At 35.4% G+C, this 14,996-nt stretch overlaps 1 protein-coding gene across 2 annotated transcripts; it reads left to right on the forward strand.

Annotated features, from left to right (window-relative positions):
* The first annotated feature begins 617 nt into the window (after positions 1-617).
* LOC127097139 (mitogen-activated protein kinase kinase kinase NPK1) lies at positions 618-8,903 on the forward strand. Of its 2 annotated transcripts, none has more exons than XM_051035647.1 (17): positions 618-1,041; positions 1,138-1,179; positions 1,343-1,408; positions 1,517-1,627; positions 1,713-1,793; positions 1,873-1,950; positions 2,049-2,131; positions 3,415-3,499; positions 3,640-3,740; positions 3,883-3,922; positions 4,057-4,131; positions 4,208-4,254; positions 4,333-4,546; positions 4,645-4,881; positions 5,023-5,351; positions 5,436-5,503; positions 8,464-8,903. In XM_051035647.1, exons 1-17 carry the CDS (start codon positions 781-783, stop codon positions 8,529-8,531), a joined length of 1,986 nt encoding a protein of 661 aa, XP_050891604.1. In that variant the 5' UTR covers positions 618-780; the 3' UTR covers positions 8,532-8,903. The 2 variants fall into 2 exon arrangements, with proteins under 2 accessions (XP_050891604.1, XP_050891605.1); XM_051035648.1 differs by having other exon boundaries at positions 619-1,041; positions 4,057-4,116.
* Positions 8,904-14,996: the final 6,093 nt, after the last annotated feature.

Raw genomic sequence — 14,996 nt, forward strand, 5'->3', positions numbered from 1 at the left:
CTACATATAATTACATGACCTTATTAGGAAGTCTGGTGATAATGATGCTCGGACACCATATCGAGCACCTAGAGTGAATCAACAGAGACCTGTACGAAAAAGAGTATTTAGAGGGTGTGAAATCGATGACATGTATGATCAAACGGGGTGTCATCGTTAATTAAAAAAATATTCTCCTATATACTTCGATTTAAATTAAATATTAGTAATTTTTATAATTAATTCATTGGATTAAAATTAAAAAAAATATCTAACACATAAAAGTCAGATAAATGGACTTCTCAACTATACATAGACCTAAATTAAATTGATTTGACCTATAAAAAACACCGATTCAATTGACTTTCAACTTCCATGCTAATTCGTATAATACATGCATTGACCAATTTAACTTTAGTGCTTCACATAATTTTTTTATTTGAAACTTGCATCCTCATAATTTGAAAATTAATATAGAAACAATTATTTAAAAGATTTTGTTGAAAAAATGATTATTTAAAAATAAAACATCTCGATAACAACACATCATTTAATTATTTTCTCTTTTATTTATGTACGAACGATGGATTTTTTTTAACAATTTGCCGACAACCTACATATTTATTTATTTCTAAAAGTATCTTATTGCGCCACTGATAATGACCGAAAAGTGAAAACAAGGTAACCGTTACAGAACTCATACTAAAACAGTAACACCATTTTGAATCACTTTACTTTTCCCTCTTCAAATCAACTTTCCCATCACCAAACCCTAGATATTCATTTCTTCGAACAGATGCAATGCAAGACTTCTTCGGCTCCATTCGCCGATCCATAGTTTTCTCAACTCCACCCGCACACACCGACGATGGACGCTTCACCGGATTCGCCAACAAGATCGGCTCTGCCATTCGCAAATCCAGAATCGGCCTCAAGTCTCCTCCTCCACCTCCTCCTCCGCATATTAGGTGGCGTAAGGGTGAGTTGATTGGTTCCGGTGCATTCGGTCGAGTTTATATGGGTATGAACCTCGACTCCGGGGAGCTTATTGCCGTCAAACAGGTCAATTTCAATTTTCATCACATTTTCTTTCATTTTTTTGTGTGTGTGGAAATTAGTTGTTGATCCTTTTTTTCTTGTTGTTGTTTCTTTCTTTAGGTTTTGATCGAGCCTGGTATTGCTTTCAAGGCGAATACACAGGTAAATATAACTTTTGGATTCTTTGTTTTGAGCTTCATATAAGTGGCATTGGTTACTATCTTAGGAATGGAGCAATGGTATTGGTGTTTTATGTAAGATGGCGGATTTTATTGTGGATGTTGAACTCTGATCTGAAAAATATGTTTCTATTATTTTGAATCAGGCTAATATTCGGGAGCTCGAAGAAGAAGTGAAGCTTCTCAAGAATCTTAAGCATCCGAACATTGTTGTGAGTGTAGTTTTATTATGTTAGTCCGAGTGAGTTATTTTGATTGCTTGGTGGTTATCAATTATAGTAATTTTGTTTTATCCTTTTTGGCTATTCCTTATTATATAGAGATACTTGGGAACTGCTAGAGAGGAAGATTCCTTAAATATTCTGCTGGAGTTTGTACCTGGTGGATCTATCTCATCACTGTTGGGGAAGTTCGGATCCTTTCCTGAGTCCGTGAGTGGTTTTTACTTTATCAAGTGCATGGAGAATATGATGGGTTGTGCTTTTTTTGTTGCTTCATGTTCAATTTTTTTAACAGGTTATAAGAACCTACACAAAACAGCTTTTAGAGGGGCTTGAATATCTTCACAATAACAGAATTATTCACCGGGATATTAAGGTACAATGCTCTTGCTATTTTATTTTAGGCGACTCTATTGTGTTCTCTCATATTTTATCTGACGTGTTGTTGGATATAGGGTGCAAACATTCTAGTTGATAACAAAGGGTGTATTAAACTCGCAGACTTTGGTGCATCCAGGAAAGTCGTGGAATTGGTATGAAAGCGTTGATGTGATTAATTCATTATGCTATCACAAGCTTCTTGCGTAACTTTGTTTGTGGCTAATATCTAATGTTTGCGGATTTGATATAGGCTACCATAAATGGAGCAAAGTCTATGAAGGGTACCCCACACTGGATGTCACCTGAAGTTATTTTACAGACAGGATATACAACGTAAGTGGACTAAATATTTGAAAAGGAAATGATCTTAACTTCCAAATCTTCTAATTAGGCTTCTGAAGGTTTATTTGTCAGAAGTAATGAAAATCAAAAGCCAATAAGGATTTTGTATGACATGGATTGAGATGAAATTTGTATCTGTTGTGAGATGTTGAGGTCTGTACTGTTATCTCACCATAACTACAGGATTCAATTCATCAATTATTTATTAGGATACTAGAAACAATTAGACGAATTAGTTACTGCCAGCTCTTTAGCATTTTCTACCTTCCTTGGCCAACATTGGTTCCTAGCAATAGAAATATAAACTTTTAGGTGGTTGGTGAAGAGTGTAAGCTGCATGAACAGTTCATGATTCTCTTTCTTTTTCCACTCAATTCTAGGGAAACTTTTAGATAGTTAAGCCATCACAATAATAGATTCTGGCAACTGTAGTCCACTTCTAAAGCTAAAAAGTGTCACTGAAGAATTGTTAAAATGAGTCTTGTTTTTATCCTTTCTCAATAAATATTCATCTGCAAACACTTTTTCTTCTCCTATGCGCTTCAAGTGGTAAAGTTTCATTAGGATCCAACTTCACTAATAATTTTAATGATATAATTTCTTACTTTGTTATAGTTTTAGGTTTGACTTTTGAGGTTTTGGCTACGTGCGAGATTACAATATGTACTCTTGTAGCTATAATTATAAAAGTTCACGATGTGTAAGTGTTTGGTATATTACTGGAACCATGTAGGGGTTGTATTTCCTGTTTGGTTCTGTCTTGTAAATCTATATGCCCTCGAGTCATAACCCATAAATAAACAAAAGCACTTTTAGAGGTTCATTTGTTTTGGTTGGAAATGGACTGATGAGGGAAGAAATTGAGTTAGAAATTTAGGAGAATAATATCGGTGATAGAGTAAGTAATGTCATTACTAAAAAAACATGTGGATTTCAACCATTGGTCCTTTACCAAGACTTATATGCTCGACACCTGTTCACATCCCAACTCGGATTTACAAAATTGTAGTAGACATGATAAAATCTTGTAGACAGATAAGATTCAAACATGTAAATGCAGATTATGGGAACAAGATTTTGTAAAAAAACTAAGCAACATAAAAAATAATAATTGGTAATTTCTCATAAATGCTTTTTGTTCTATTTGTTACTTTTGTTATAGACCTTTTAAACCTATTATATAAGAGTGAACTTATATTTTGTGTTTTCAGTCACAAGATATTATTATAATTACAACCCATTCTTGTGATGGCACCTGACTTTTGATTTATTAGCTCTGCTGATATATGGAGTGTTGCATGCACTGTGATAGAGATGGCCACAGGAAAGCCTCCATGGAGTCAACAGTATCCCCAGGAGGTACATGCTTTTTAAGTTCAAGCCTTACTAAGGAATCTAATTTTATCATTGACTTTCATAAGTTGATCTCTTTTTCTATCTATCTATATCTGCAATTTTGTTTTTTGTAGTGTTTTTGCTTAAGCTTATTTCTCTTTTAGGTGTCAGCTCTTTTCTACATTGGGACAACTAGATCTCATCCACCAATACCCGAACATCTGTCTGCTGAGGCAAAGGACTTTTTGCTGAAATGCTTTCACAAGTACATATAAAATCCTTTTACCATTCACGTTTTATTAAAATGACAATTTTATTCTGAATGCATTTATTTTAAAAAGGCCAGTGATACAGTTTGACATTTAACTCTTAAGTTCTAATCATTACCCATCAATTTTTGGTGGCAGGGAACCGGATTTAAGACCTTCTGCATCAGACTTGTTACTGGTATTTTGCAAATCTTCCTCCTCTTCAGCCAACTTACGTAATATTCAGTTATAATTAAAGATATTTGAAATTGTTTGCTCTTCTCTTTTAACTTAGCTTTCCTTCAATATAGTGATTTTGCCTAATATCTGCAGCATCCATTCATCACATGCGAGTATCAGGAATCTCATTCAATATCACGCAGTTCAGTCAGGGTTAGTATCCCCGGTGTGAGTTTATACAACAGAAACAAAGACCATATTGATAGCTTACTTTTTATCAATTATTTACTTTTCCAATATCTAGGACTCTTGCAATCGGATAGCAACAGATGGGATGAACTCTAGGAACTTGTAAGTATACTAGATAACACTTGTTTTTTGTGGAACATCTCATGGGCATGGAGCATCAATTTCTCTTCTGTTCTGCAGTTTGGATTCTATCCAAGGATCAACGTGTACAGGCCTAAAGGATGTTTGTCAGATGGATAGTTTAAGGTTCTCGAATGCAAATCTTCTAAAACCAGGTTCCTACCAGGGAGCAGGCAACTATGACGATGACATGTGTCAGATGGATGATGATGATGATATTTTCGCTGCATCATCAGTAAAAGCTAACTCCCTACTTGCTGCTGACGACATAAAGGTGCCAAGTTTGATTGTCATTCTTTCACTGTTTTTGATGTTTCATGATTAGTGTTTGTTGTACACTTGACTGAGTGGATGATATTTTCTCTGGAATAGAGTTTCAATCCAATGTGCGAACCTGTGGAGGATGGCTGGTCTTGCAAGTCAGACGAAACACTAAATTTGAAGAAAAGCAGACTGAACTTGTACCCAGATCAAACTATTAGGATAACTATGAGTCCCAAACCATCTCCTAATGCAGAGAAGGAGTTTTCATTTTCAAGTGAACCTCTTGGAGTTGAAGATGATGATGAAGTGACAGAGTGCAAAATTAGAGCTTTCCTGGATGACAAGGTTCTATTTTTGTATGAGACCAGACAACATATATGTTGACTTTCAATATAGTAGTACTTACTTTTGCTTGTATTTCTCTTTAAATTTAACATGAATGGAACTACAAACTGATTTTTTTTCCCTTTGATGAAATTACAATAGGCATTCGAACTGAATAAGCTCCAAACACCTCTTTATGAAGAATTCTTTGGCAAATCAATTGCAGCCATTCCTCCTGTACCTGTTGAAGTTGCACATAGTAAAGTTATTTCAGATGTCTCAAACGTAAAATCAAAAAGCAGGTCTCCTAGTCAAGATAGACGGAGATTCTCAATGGCTGGCATTGCCAATGTAACAAGCCCAGAGAGTCATAGAAAATATCTTACAAAACCTGTGACTGCTCATTGTAGACCTTTGCAGGAAATTCAACCTTCTGAGCTTTATGATTCAAAGGAGACTCTTCGTGATGCTGAGCAAGGATCAAGTGTCAGGTTTGTATTTGGTGCTCGAAAGTGGCTAGTGTACCTTTGTTTAATCTACCTGCATACTGAAATTAAAGTTGTTTTCATCTGTAGCCCAAGCTTCTCCGAGAGACAAAGGAAATGGAAAGAAGAACTTGCAGAAGAGCTTGAGCGGACGCGTGGTAAGCTTTCTGTTTTCTTGACTAAAAAATTGCAGTTTCCTCCTTTTCCTCCTGTAGGTATATGGGTAGGGACTTCCATATTTTCTCTTTAGCCTTTTGGACCATAGTGCCAGTTCTCTGTGCTTATTAAATAGTTATGGAAATACTAAAATCACCTTCAAAAGAGTCCGGATGAGTTATTATTGAGGCCAGGAAAGTAATGGGGCAGGTGTTAGAAATGTTGGAAAGAACTTGAAAGAGATTACAAGCATTACAAATAACAACTGGACTTAGTCCTATGAAGTTCTCATTGAGAGTTTGGCTTCCTTATCGTAGGGAATTGTTATCTTTTTAGCCTTAAGTCTAGACTAAAATGTCATTTTGAATAATATTAACACTAAAATGTCATTTTGAATTGAGTACACATGCTTAGAAAATCCTGCATAGTTGACTGACCTTGAACGGAAATATTATTCAAAGTATATAATATTCAGTTTTGTCGATAATCAACCAATTTACTAGAGTATATTGGAGGTTAAGAACTGGTTCACTTTTTGGTTCGTGGTACTTGAAAGAGATTACAACATTTGCATCAATAACAAATGGACTTAGTCCCCTATGAAATTCTCATTGAGAGACCGAACTTCCTTACTATTGGGCTTTTTTATCTTTTAGCCTAAAGGCTTCCAACACTAAAAAAATTATTCAGAATTTCAGTTTGAACTAGTTAGAGTACACATGCTTAGAAAATCTTGGATTGTTGACTGACCCTTGAATGTTAATATTGTTCACAATATATGTAATATTCATATTCAATTGTCAGTAATCAACTGATCTTCCGGTGTATAGGTGGAAGTTTGAAATTGATTACGTTTTTTTTTAGATTAGAAGAAACACTGGAAAAAGGAAGTTTAGAATTGATTACGTTTATTTGAGAAGAAGAACTAGGAAAAGGGAATTTTTGGTCCCTGAGATTTATTGATTTGGGAAAAAAGAAGGTACCCGAGTGACCTCTCTCTGGAACAATCCAATTTGCAAAAACAAATTCAATCCTAACATTCTAAACTTGACTTTGGCATCCTTATATGACATTCCAAGGGACAAGGGCTGACCCCTAATAACCCTTATTAGACCCTAATTGCCACAAATAACCAACTTTAACTGCAGAAAAACAGTTAGAGTGCCACTGTTAATTTGTCTTATTATTTCTTCTTCTTCTTTTGTACACTTAAAAAACTGAGGCAGAGTATTATATTGGGAGTCCTATCGTTACGTTTTTTATTTGTTGTACTCCTTCAAACTTGTTTATATTTATGTGGATCTCTAATTACTAAAAATACAATTTGCAGGAATGCTATTCCTACATCTTTTTTACACTAAATACATACACCCGTATATCTTGTTTATCGTATTTATACTACGGTGAACAGTATTTTTTAAATAAATTTTTTTATTTATGAAAAGTGCGTGAACAATATCGATAGTGAAATAAAGTTGGTTAATGAAATGTAAATAATTGGTTAATAAAGTGATGAAGTAAGTTAATAAACGTCCAGATATTAAAAATAAATTTTAGTAATACACCAAAGTTAGTAAATGAAAAGTAAATAGTTGATTAATGAAGTTATAAATTTGACTAATAAATATACATGTATCAAAAATAATTTTGAACAATCACCAAAGTTGGTTAATACAATGTAAAATGTTGATTAATAAAATTATGAAGTTGGTTAATCACATAATTTTATATTAGTAATGTTTAATTTAATATATTTTTTTAATTTAAAAAATAAATATATTATTATAATATTTCACAATATGGTGTAGGTGTATGTTTAGTGTAGGAATATCTTTTCTCTATAATCCATTAGCTGTTCATGGGTACGGGCCAACCCACAAATCCAATCCAATCCTTATTTTTATTAGGGATGGCAAAATGAGTTCGGTCCGTTTGACATGTCCAGGGCCGGACCAATGTTTTAGGCCCACACCCTCTAATGTGTTTGTCCCGCTCCGTTTTTTGTCGGACTTTTGCGGACATGGGCATTTATATACATTTTTAGACTTAAAAGGTGTCGTGCCCGCTGACACCTCATTTTTTTTGCGGGACGGACCAAGATTTTAGGCCCGCACCTTCAACTATGTCCGTTCCGCCCTGTTTTCTTGCAGGCTTTTGCAGGGCGGGCCTAAACGGACGGGCCTGCCCGTTTGCCATCCTAATTTTTATCCAACCTAAATGTACGGGTTTGAATTTTTAAATATGTAAACGTGCGAATCCAACCCATTGACATGTCATACTATTTTTACTTAAATTTTTTTATAAACTATCTAGTATAATCATGATTTTTTTAACGTTTTTGTAAAATAAATATGTTAATGAATTGGTGTTTTATTTAGAATTTAAAAATTATATGTAGTGGATGACCCTTAATAGCTAGTTGGTTTGTTTCGGATTTAGTCTTAGAAGGAATTGAAAATTCAATCCAAACCAAATTATATGATTGGATTGGATATTGGATTTAATCAAATTAGACTCGACCGAACCCACCAAGATGCTACAACCTATCATTGGCATTGTTTTTTCTGTCAAATTACAAATTACTTGCATTGATTTTACACTTTTAGCGTCGTGAAGTTTTAGCCTAGAAAATTACCCATTTGATCTTGAAGCATTTAATTGTATACTGTTGTTTATGTTTAGTTATTACTTCGATTTTAGTTTGTTAAAAGTGCAAACATGTCATCATGTCATGTCTTTTTTTATATGTCTTTTATCTAACAAAATGCCTCCTTGTAATGAACTTGGTTATATTATTATTAGTAATAAAAATTTGACAATGACCAAAATGGTTATAGTTCAAGCATTACACTTTTGGCAAGTTATGCTTTATATATCTTTGATTTGCTAGATTATGCTTTATTCAGCATTTTGTTAGTATAATATTTTCTGGAAACATGACAATGGCAAGTTTATATTGCAGAGGTTATGCGTCAAACAGGTGGGGGGAAGATAACATCCCCAAAGGATCGCAGTTTTCTCAGAGACTGATTGATTATTCTTTGCTTCATCCAGCGATTTTCAATTCATCTTTTGACATTTTCCTGCGAGGAGGAGGAAAAACTAGTCTTATCCTTTCGAGGATTTGCAAGTATATAACAGCATTTACCATGCCAAGTAAAACCTTGCAATGAAGAATTAGAAATATTGGCTCGGCAGGAAAATGTAAAATCAGTAGTACATTGATATCGATATTTTTTCTTCTTTATCACAATATCTTCCGGATTCTCTGTATTTTAGCTAGCTATGCATATAGTGTATTAAGTTATGTATACAAATATCATCTTAATAGAAAAGAAGTGAAGAAAGTTTGATATTCCATTGAGGTAATTATAAATGGAGACATGGCTATCTATTGGAGAATTTAAGCACCACCATTTATACTTAGCACTCCCATAGTTTCAAAGTGTCAAAACTGTCCTCGACTATTTGAATGAAATTTCCGTTCAAAATTTTTGGTAGACAAAATTAAAATTTCCAGTACAATTTAAAATTTTGCTAGTGTATTGTAAATTTTTGATGGACTAGAAATTTTAAAAGCATCTTAAACAATATCTTTTCCTTAATTTTTGATTAAGACAAAAGTTTACTTCAATGAAACTTTACCTCCCGTAGAGTTTCGGGTTTCTGGATAACTCCACATCTCTCGCCACCTTGATGTCTAAGTTGAATGAATTGTTGCCTAATATCTAAACATAACCATACTGTCGCAGACACCTCTTAGACAAGTCTAACAACCATTGTCTCCTTGTGTCATCTCTCAACAAAAACAGTAATAGTGGAACATTGAGCATGCTGAGGGAACAATGGGAATCAAGATGCTCGAAGTTACATACAATCCGTTTCACCTCCCCAGGCATCAGAATCTTCGGATAGTCCTTCAACTTCGACCCATGCGATGTCAACTTCAGTGAGATACGGTCATGTAACAAATAAATTTTAAAAAAATTAGCAATTACCTTCATGGCACAATAATAAACAAATTAAAGTTAAACATAAAAAATATATACCCCACCCTGCCATAGTCGATATGTCACATGGTCAACATACTTAGTACGCACCGACCGATCAATGGGTCCTCTAGGAAATCCTCCATCAGTGTGCATAGTGGGCTCGATCAAAGAAGTCGTAACCTTTGTGTCACCAGTAACAGACGAGACCAGATCAACAACAATAACATTTGACTAGACCACCTCATCAACAACCATCTCATCTACAACAACAGTATATGGCTGTGTTAGACGGTGTGGCTAGTGATCGAGAGGGGGGTGAATAGATCACCTCTTTTAAATAAACGGATTTAAAAAATCTTATCAGAGTTATTGAAACTTAGCGGAAAATTACAGTCCCGAATCGACTTCCGTCTAATCTGAACCACTACTAGAAAGCCGGACACGCGAATTTATTGCTGGATTTGAATAGGAACGATAGAGATTATTAACACCAGAATATTATCAAATCAAATGCACTTATCACTAAATTCTAATTCCAATGAATAAAACTCAGCTGACAGTTTTGTCAAACATTTGGTGTGTATCAATGATGAACAATGGTGGAGTTTAGATAAAGAAGTTTTCTTGCCACTATTGTATCACGAAATGTACAACCACAATACACCAACTCAAATCACAAAACTGTTGAAAACGTAAAGATAGATAAGGAAAGAATACGATACGCAGAAATTTGGTAAGGAAGTTCCCCACTGTCGTCCTCGCGTGTGGGTACGTCTCCCTCTCAATTTCAAATGAAATTGAGAACTGTTGTTATCAATAATGCCGAATTCGTTGATACAAGGTTACAATACAAAGACAGAAATCTAAATCCCAAGATCTTCTTCTTGTATAAAACCTCCACTTGATCTGAGCTCGATCAAGAATTTCCTGCAAGAAATTGCAAACAATTCACCGGTTCCACGACCTGTTTGCGAAATTACCCAATTTCCAAACCCTACGCTACGGCTGAATCTGTTCTGCAAACATGACTAACAAACCCGTAAGAACACTCCAGTTCTTGAAGGACAAACCATTTGGTTTTTCCTCGAAACCCCCTTCAACCTTCAACTCAGCTAGATCCTCGATCGTTCCACTGAACACCTCAGTTAGATCCTTGATCGTTCCACTGAACGTTATCTCGTTGATCCTTTAATCCAAAGAACAAGAATGATTATGTGTTGATGTTCTTGAAGAAAAGAGATCGAGAAGATGAAGAAGATGAAGTCTCTTTCAGGTTTCTAACTGCTCAAAACAATTGATGCTACACACTCCTTTGATTTGTGTTACAACTGTTTTTCTCTTCTGAATTCGTTCTTTTTCACTGAGCTGTCAAAATACTTCTTATATGTGAAAGACAGAAGCTGTTAGTAGACAAAACAGAATTATGTATTGATACAAAAGATTATGCATCGATACATACTGTAGCTTTGATTAATTTTAGAGAATTAATACAAGCATGTATCGATACAAAGCTCGTATGTATCGATACATAGAACATTTTAACTAAGCATGTATCGATACAAAGATCGTATGTATCGATACATAAAACATTTTAACTAAGCATGTATTGATACAAAGCTCGTATGTATCGATACATACTGAAGCAAAAACGTTTTGTGATTTAAAATAAATTTATGTATCGATGCAGATGAACATGTATCGATACATACTGGCACAAAACAGTTTTTATGAGTTCTTTTAAGAAATGTATCACTGTGGATCTTTATGTATAGACACGAAACAATAGTATAGGCTAAAAACACAAATGAAACATGTAAAACAATGCACAATCAACAATTAGACAATGATCACACAATTTGCTATCATTCAAAATTTATTCAAAGTAAAGAATTTGCTCACAAACTCCCCCTTTTTGATGATGGCAAATTTTTAGCAAGATGTGTGATACTCCCCCTGAGTTTGTGCATATCTGTCAACATCTGCATTTCTCCCCCTTTGTCAACATCAAAAAGAAGAAAAAAAACAGTTTTATCAAGGCAACATGTTGTAGCAGGACACAACAAAAATGATAAGGAAGCTAACAATCAAAAAGAAGGAAGCTTAAAAAGTAAAGAATCACTCACAAAGAATGACAAATAAGGGCAATAACACCAGAAGTAAGCAGAAGGAAATAAGCATTTAACTAGTAGAAAGTATTTAAAAATTACTTAAGCCAAGACATATAAGGTGCAACTAATCTGAAAAGAAAAAAACTCAAGCAACATGCAATGAAATGCAGTGAAATGAAATGATGATGGTTTAATGTGGATTATAGCCACCACAAGACTCCTCGTCATCTCTATCAGGATCTCTGAAGCTTGGCGGAGGCATTGCATCTGGATTGTGGCCCATGAAGGTGTAGTGCCTGAACCGGTCCTGAACTTCAACAATCCTGAATCTGTCCATAATACCAGGATTGGCACGACAGTCGTCCATAAAACCAGACATTTCATTGTAGAAGACTTGGTGCCACTTAACCAAGTCCATGTGCCAAGAGTGTTGGTTATGGTACATCCGTGTATGATCGTCATGCCACTCACGATGCTCCTTATGCCACTCACTTTGTTGTACATGCCAAGACCGTGCCTCTTCATGACGTTCTTGGTTGGCAAGCTCCATTTGTTGAAGCATTTGAGTTAGGTGCGCAGTAGGTGTTGAAGATGAAGCACCGCCGGAGAACGGAGGAACCGTTGGTTCAGGTACATAGTTGGTTGGAGACCAACTTTGTGGCACCCAATCACCCCAACCAGCATTGTCATCAGCTGCAGGCACATCTGCTTCGTTCACATCATGCATTTCTTCATCAGGTTGGTCTTCAACTACATGAATTCGTTCAGAAGGCACATCAAAATTATAGATCCTTGTTTTGGATTTCCTTTCAAAGAAATAGAAACATTGACGTTCCTTGTCCCATCGATATCCCATATGAGATAAAGTGGAAGAGTCAAACTCTTGAGCAGCAGATGGTGATATGAGAGGAACTAAAGGGATTGCAACATTCCAGAACGTAAGAATTTTCATGATTTGAGACGCATAACCAAGAGCAACATTCTTGGCACTGTTACGCACGAAAAAGAGACGCTTCACAAAGTAATTTGCCCAATTCAAGGGAACCTTATTTTGAAGAATATACAAGAGATGAATGCCTGCCCTGTCTAACCTAGAATGTCCACTGTTTGCTGGACGCAGAATGTGCGAGATAATCCAATGAAGTATACGAGGAATTTTCTTAATCATACCAGACGTAACCTGTTCATCCTCACCCAGCGGTCTGTCCAATTTCAAGATAGATAGAGTAAACTCCTTCAGGTTAAAGTCAGTATCAAGCTTCAAGTCATGCCAAGTCTTGAAATTATGCGACAGAAGCAGAATTTGAAACACTGTTTCCCAATCAGCAGCCTCAAAAGTATAGGTTCTGACACCAATAGAACACTTAAACATATATCCTTTACCAGATTGTAAGCCAGCATAAAATGCACGGATAAAATCCTCATGGTAATCATCCTTTGTAGTAAAAAATGAACCAAGTTTTTGTGCATTAAGGAGTTCAACCACATCATTGAGATGCAGATGAATAGAATCATGTTTATCGAAGACATGGGGTTTCATAACTAACCCTGTCTTGAAAGAATCCTCAAACTCAGTAGCAATTGCAGGATGAAGCAAATCTAAGGCATTAGGAGGAATTTCTGGTAACTGCTGAGAAGTGCCAACCGGTTCCTTTCCTTTTCCTTTTCCCCTTGCTCTAGCCGGAATGATTCTTGGAGGCATGGTGATGAAAAATTGAATAAAAGTGAGATGAATTTAGGGTTTTTGGAGAGAATGATGATGAAGGAGATTAGGGTTAGCCGCAGGTTTTGAGAGGTATGGGAACTGCTGATACCAAGTTTGTGAAAAGATGTGATAAGAATTGCTGATGTGTCGATCCATGAGTGAAATAAAATGCATTTAATCCAAATAACAATCAGTATGTGTCGATGCATATGGGAATGGATCGATCCATGTCACGCATTTTTGTTTTTAAAGGGTCTATGTATCGATACAAACGACGAATAAATCGATACATACTGAACCAATTTTGACAGATGTGAAATGAAGAAGACATGAATCGATACATACATCTTTGAATCGATACATAGTGATGCCAAACCAAATTTTAATTAATTTTTATGCAGTATGGTTATGCATTATGAAGTATGTCATGATAATGATGCCCAAGTATAATTCACAAATCAGATATTAATGTTCAAACAATATATGCAAAGAAATTCACATAAACGAAAATAAGGAATTTTGTTCTAACATACACAATCACATAGTTCTAAAAGAGATATAGAAAGGAGTGATATTACCTCTATTGATGTAACCTTGTGAGGTATAAATGAAATCTAAAACAAATCTCATCAACCAAGGTGAGGCATAATATAAATAAGAACAAACATGCTTAAGACAACAATGGAGAGAGATCTAAGATCCCTAATTCATGATGAATGTTGAAGAACGGTTCCGTTGCCAAAGGTTTAGTGAAAATGTCAGCAAGCTGGTTTTTAGTATCAACATGCTCAAATACAACGTCTTCTTTTTCAACATGATCGCGAAGAAAGTGAAGTCTAATCTCTATGTGTTTAGTGCGTGAGTGTAAAACAGGATTTTTAGTAAGGTTTATGGCACTAGTGTTGTCACATTTTATTGGAATACGTTTGAGTTGAATGTTAAAGTCTTGTAGTTGTTGCTTTAGCCACAAAATCTGAGCGCAACAACTACCGGCTGCAACGTACTCAGCCTCTGCAGTTGACAAAGCCACAAATACCTGCTTTTTGCTATGCCAACTTACCAAGGAGTTTGAAAACAAGTGACGTGTGCCACTCGTGCTTTTCCTATCTGATTTGCAGCCAGCAAAATCAGAATCGGAGTAACCTACTAAGCTACAATCACTTCCTTTGGAATACCAAAGCCCATATTTAGATGTTCCATGAAGATATCTAAATATACGCTTAACAACTTTCAGGTGTGATTCCTTAGGATTTTATTGATATCGTGCACACATACAAACACTAAACATGATGTCATGTCTAGAAGCAGAAAGATACAGAAGAGACCCAATCATACCTCTAAACTTTTTGACATCTACACTCTTACCATGCTCATCTTTATCTAGATTTCCGTTGGTAGGCATAGGGGTGTCAATTGATTTTAAGTCGTTCATTCCAAAGCGCTTGAGTAGTTCTCTGCAGTACTTTGTTTGACATACTGCTGTACCCTCATCAAGTTGCTTTATCTGAAGACCTAGGAAGTAATTCAGCTCCCCCATAAGACTCATCTCAAATTCACCCTGCATAACCTTAGAAAATTCTTTGACCAAGTGTGTGTTAGTTGAACTAAAAATTATATCGTCTACATAAACTTGAACTAAAAGAATGTGCTTTCCCTTGTGTTTAATAAAGAGAGTATTATCCACTTTACC

This window comes from Lathyrus oleraceus, chromosome 6 (genome assembly GCF_024323335.1).
Source record: "Lathyrus oleraceus cultivar Zhongwan6 chromosome 6, CAAS_Psat_ZW6_1.0, whole genome shotgun sequence".
Taxonomy (NCBI): Eukaryota; Viridiplantae; Streptophyta; class Magnoliopsida; order Fabales; family Fabaceae; genus Lathyrus; species Lathyrus oleraceus.

Excerpts from the sequence above, each read along its gene's own strand:
- LOC127097139 (XM_051035647.1), top strand. The coding sequence starts at position 781 with ATGCAAGACTTCTTCGGCTCCATTCGCCGATCCATAGTTTTCTCAACT. Across the intron at positions 1,409-1,516 it reads TTAAGCATCCGAACATTGTT|AGATACTTGGGAACTGCTAG; the intron begins GTGAGTGTAGTT and ends CTTATTATATAG. Across the intron at positions 2,132-3,414 it reads TTACAGACAGGATATACAAC|CTCTGCTGATATATGGAGTG; the intron begins GTAAGTGGACTA and ends TTGATTTATTAG.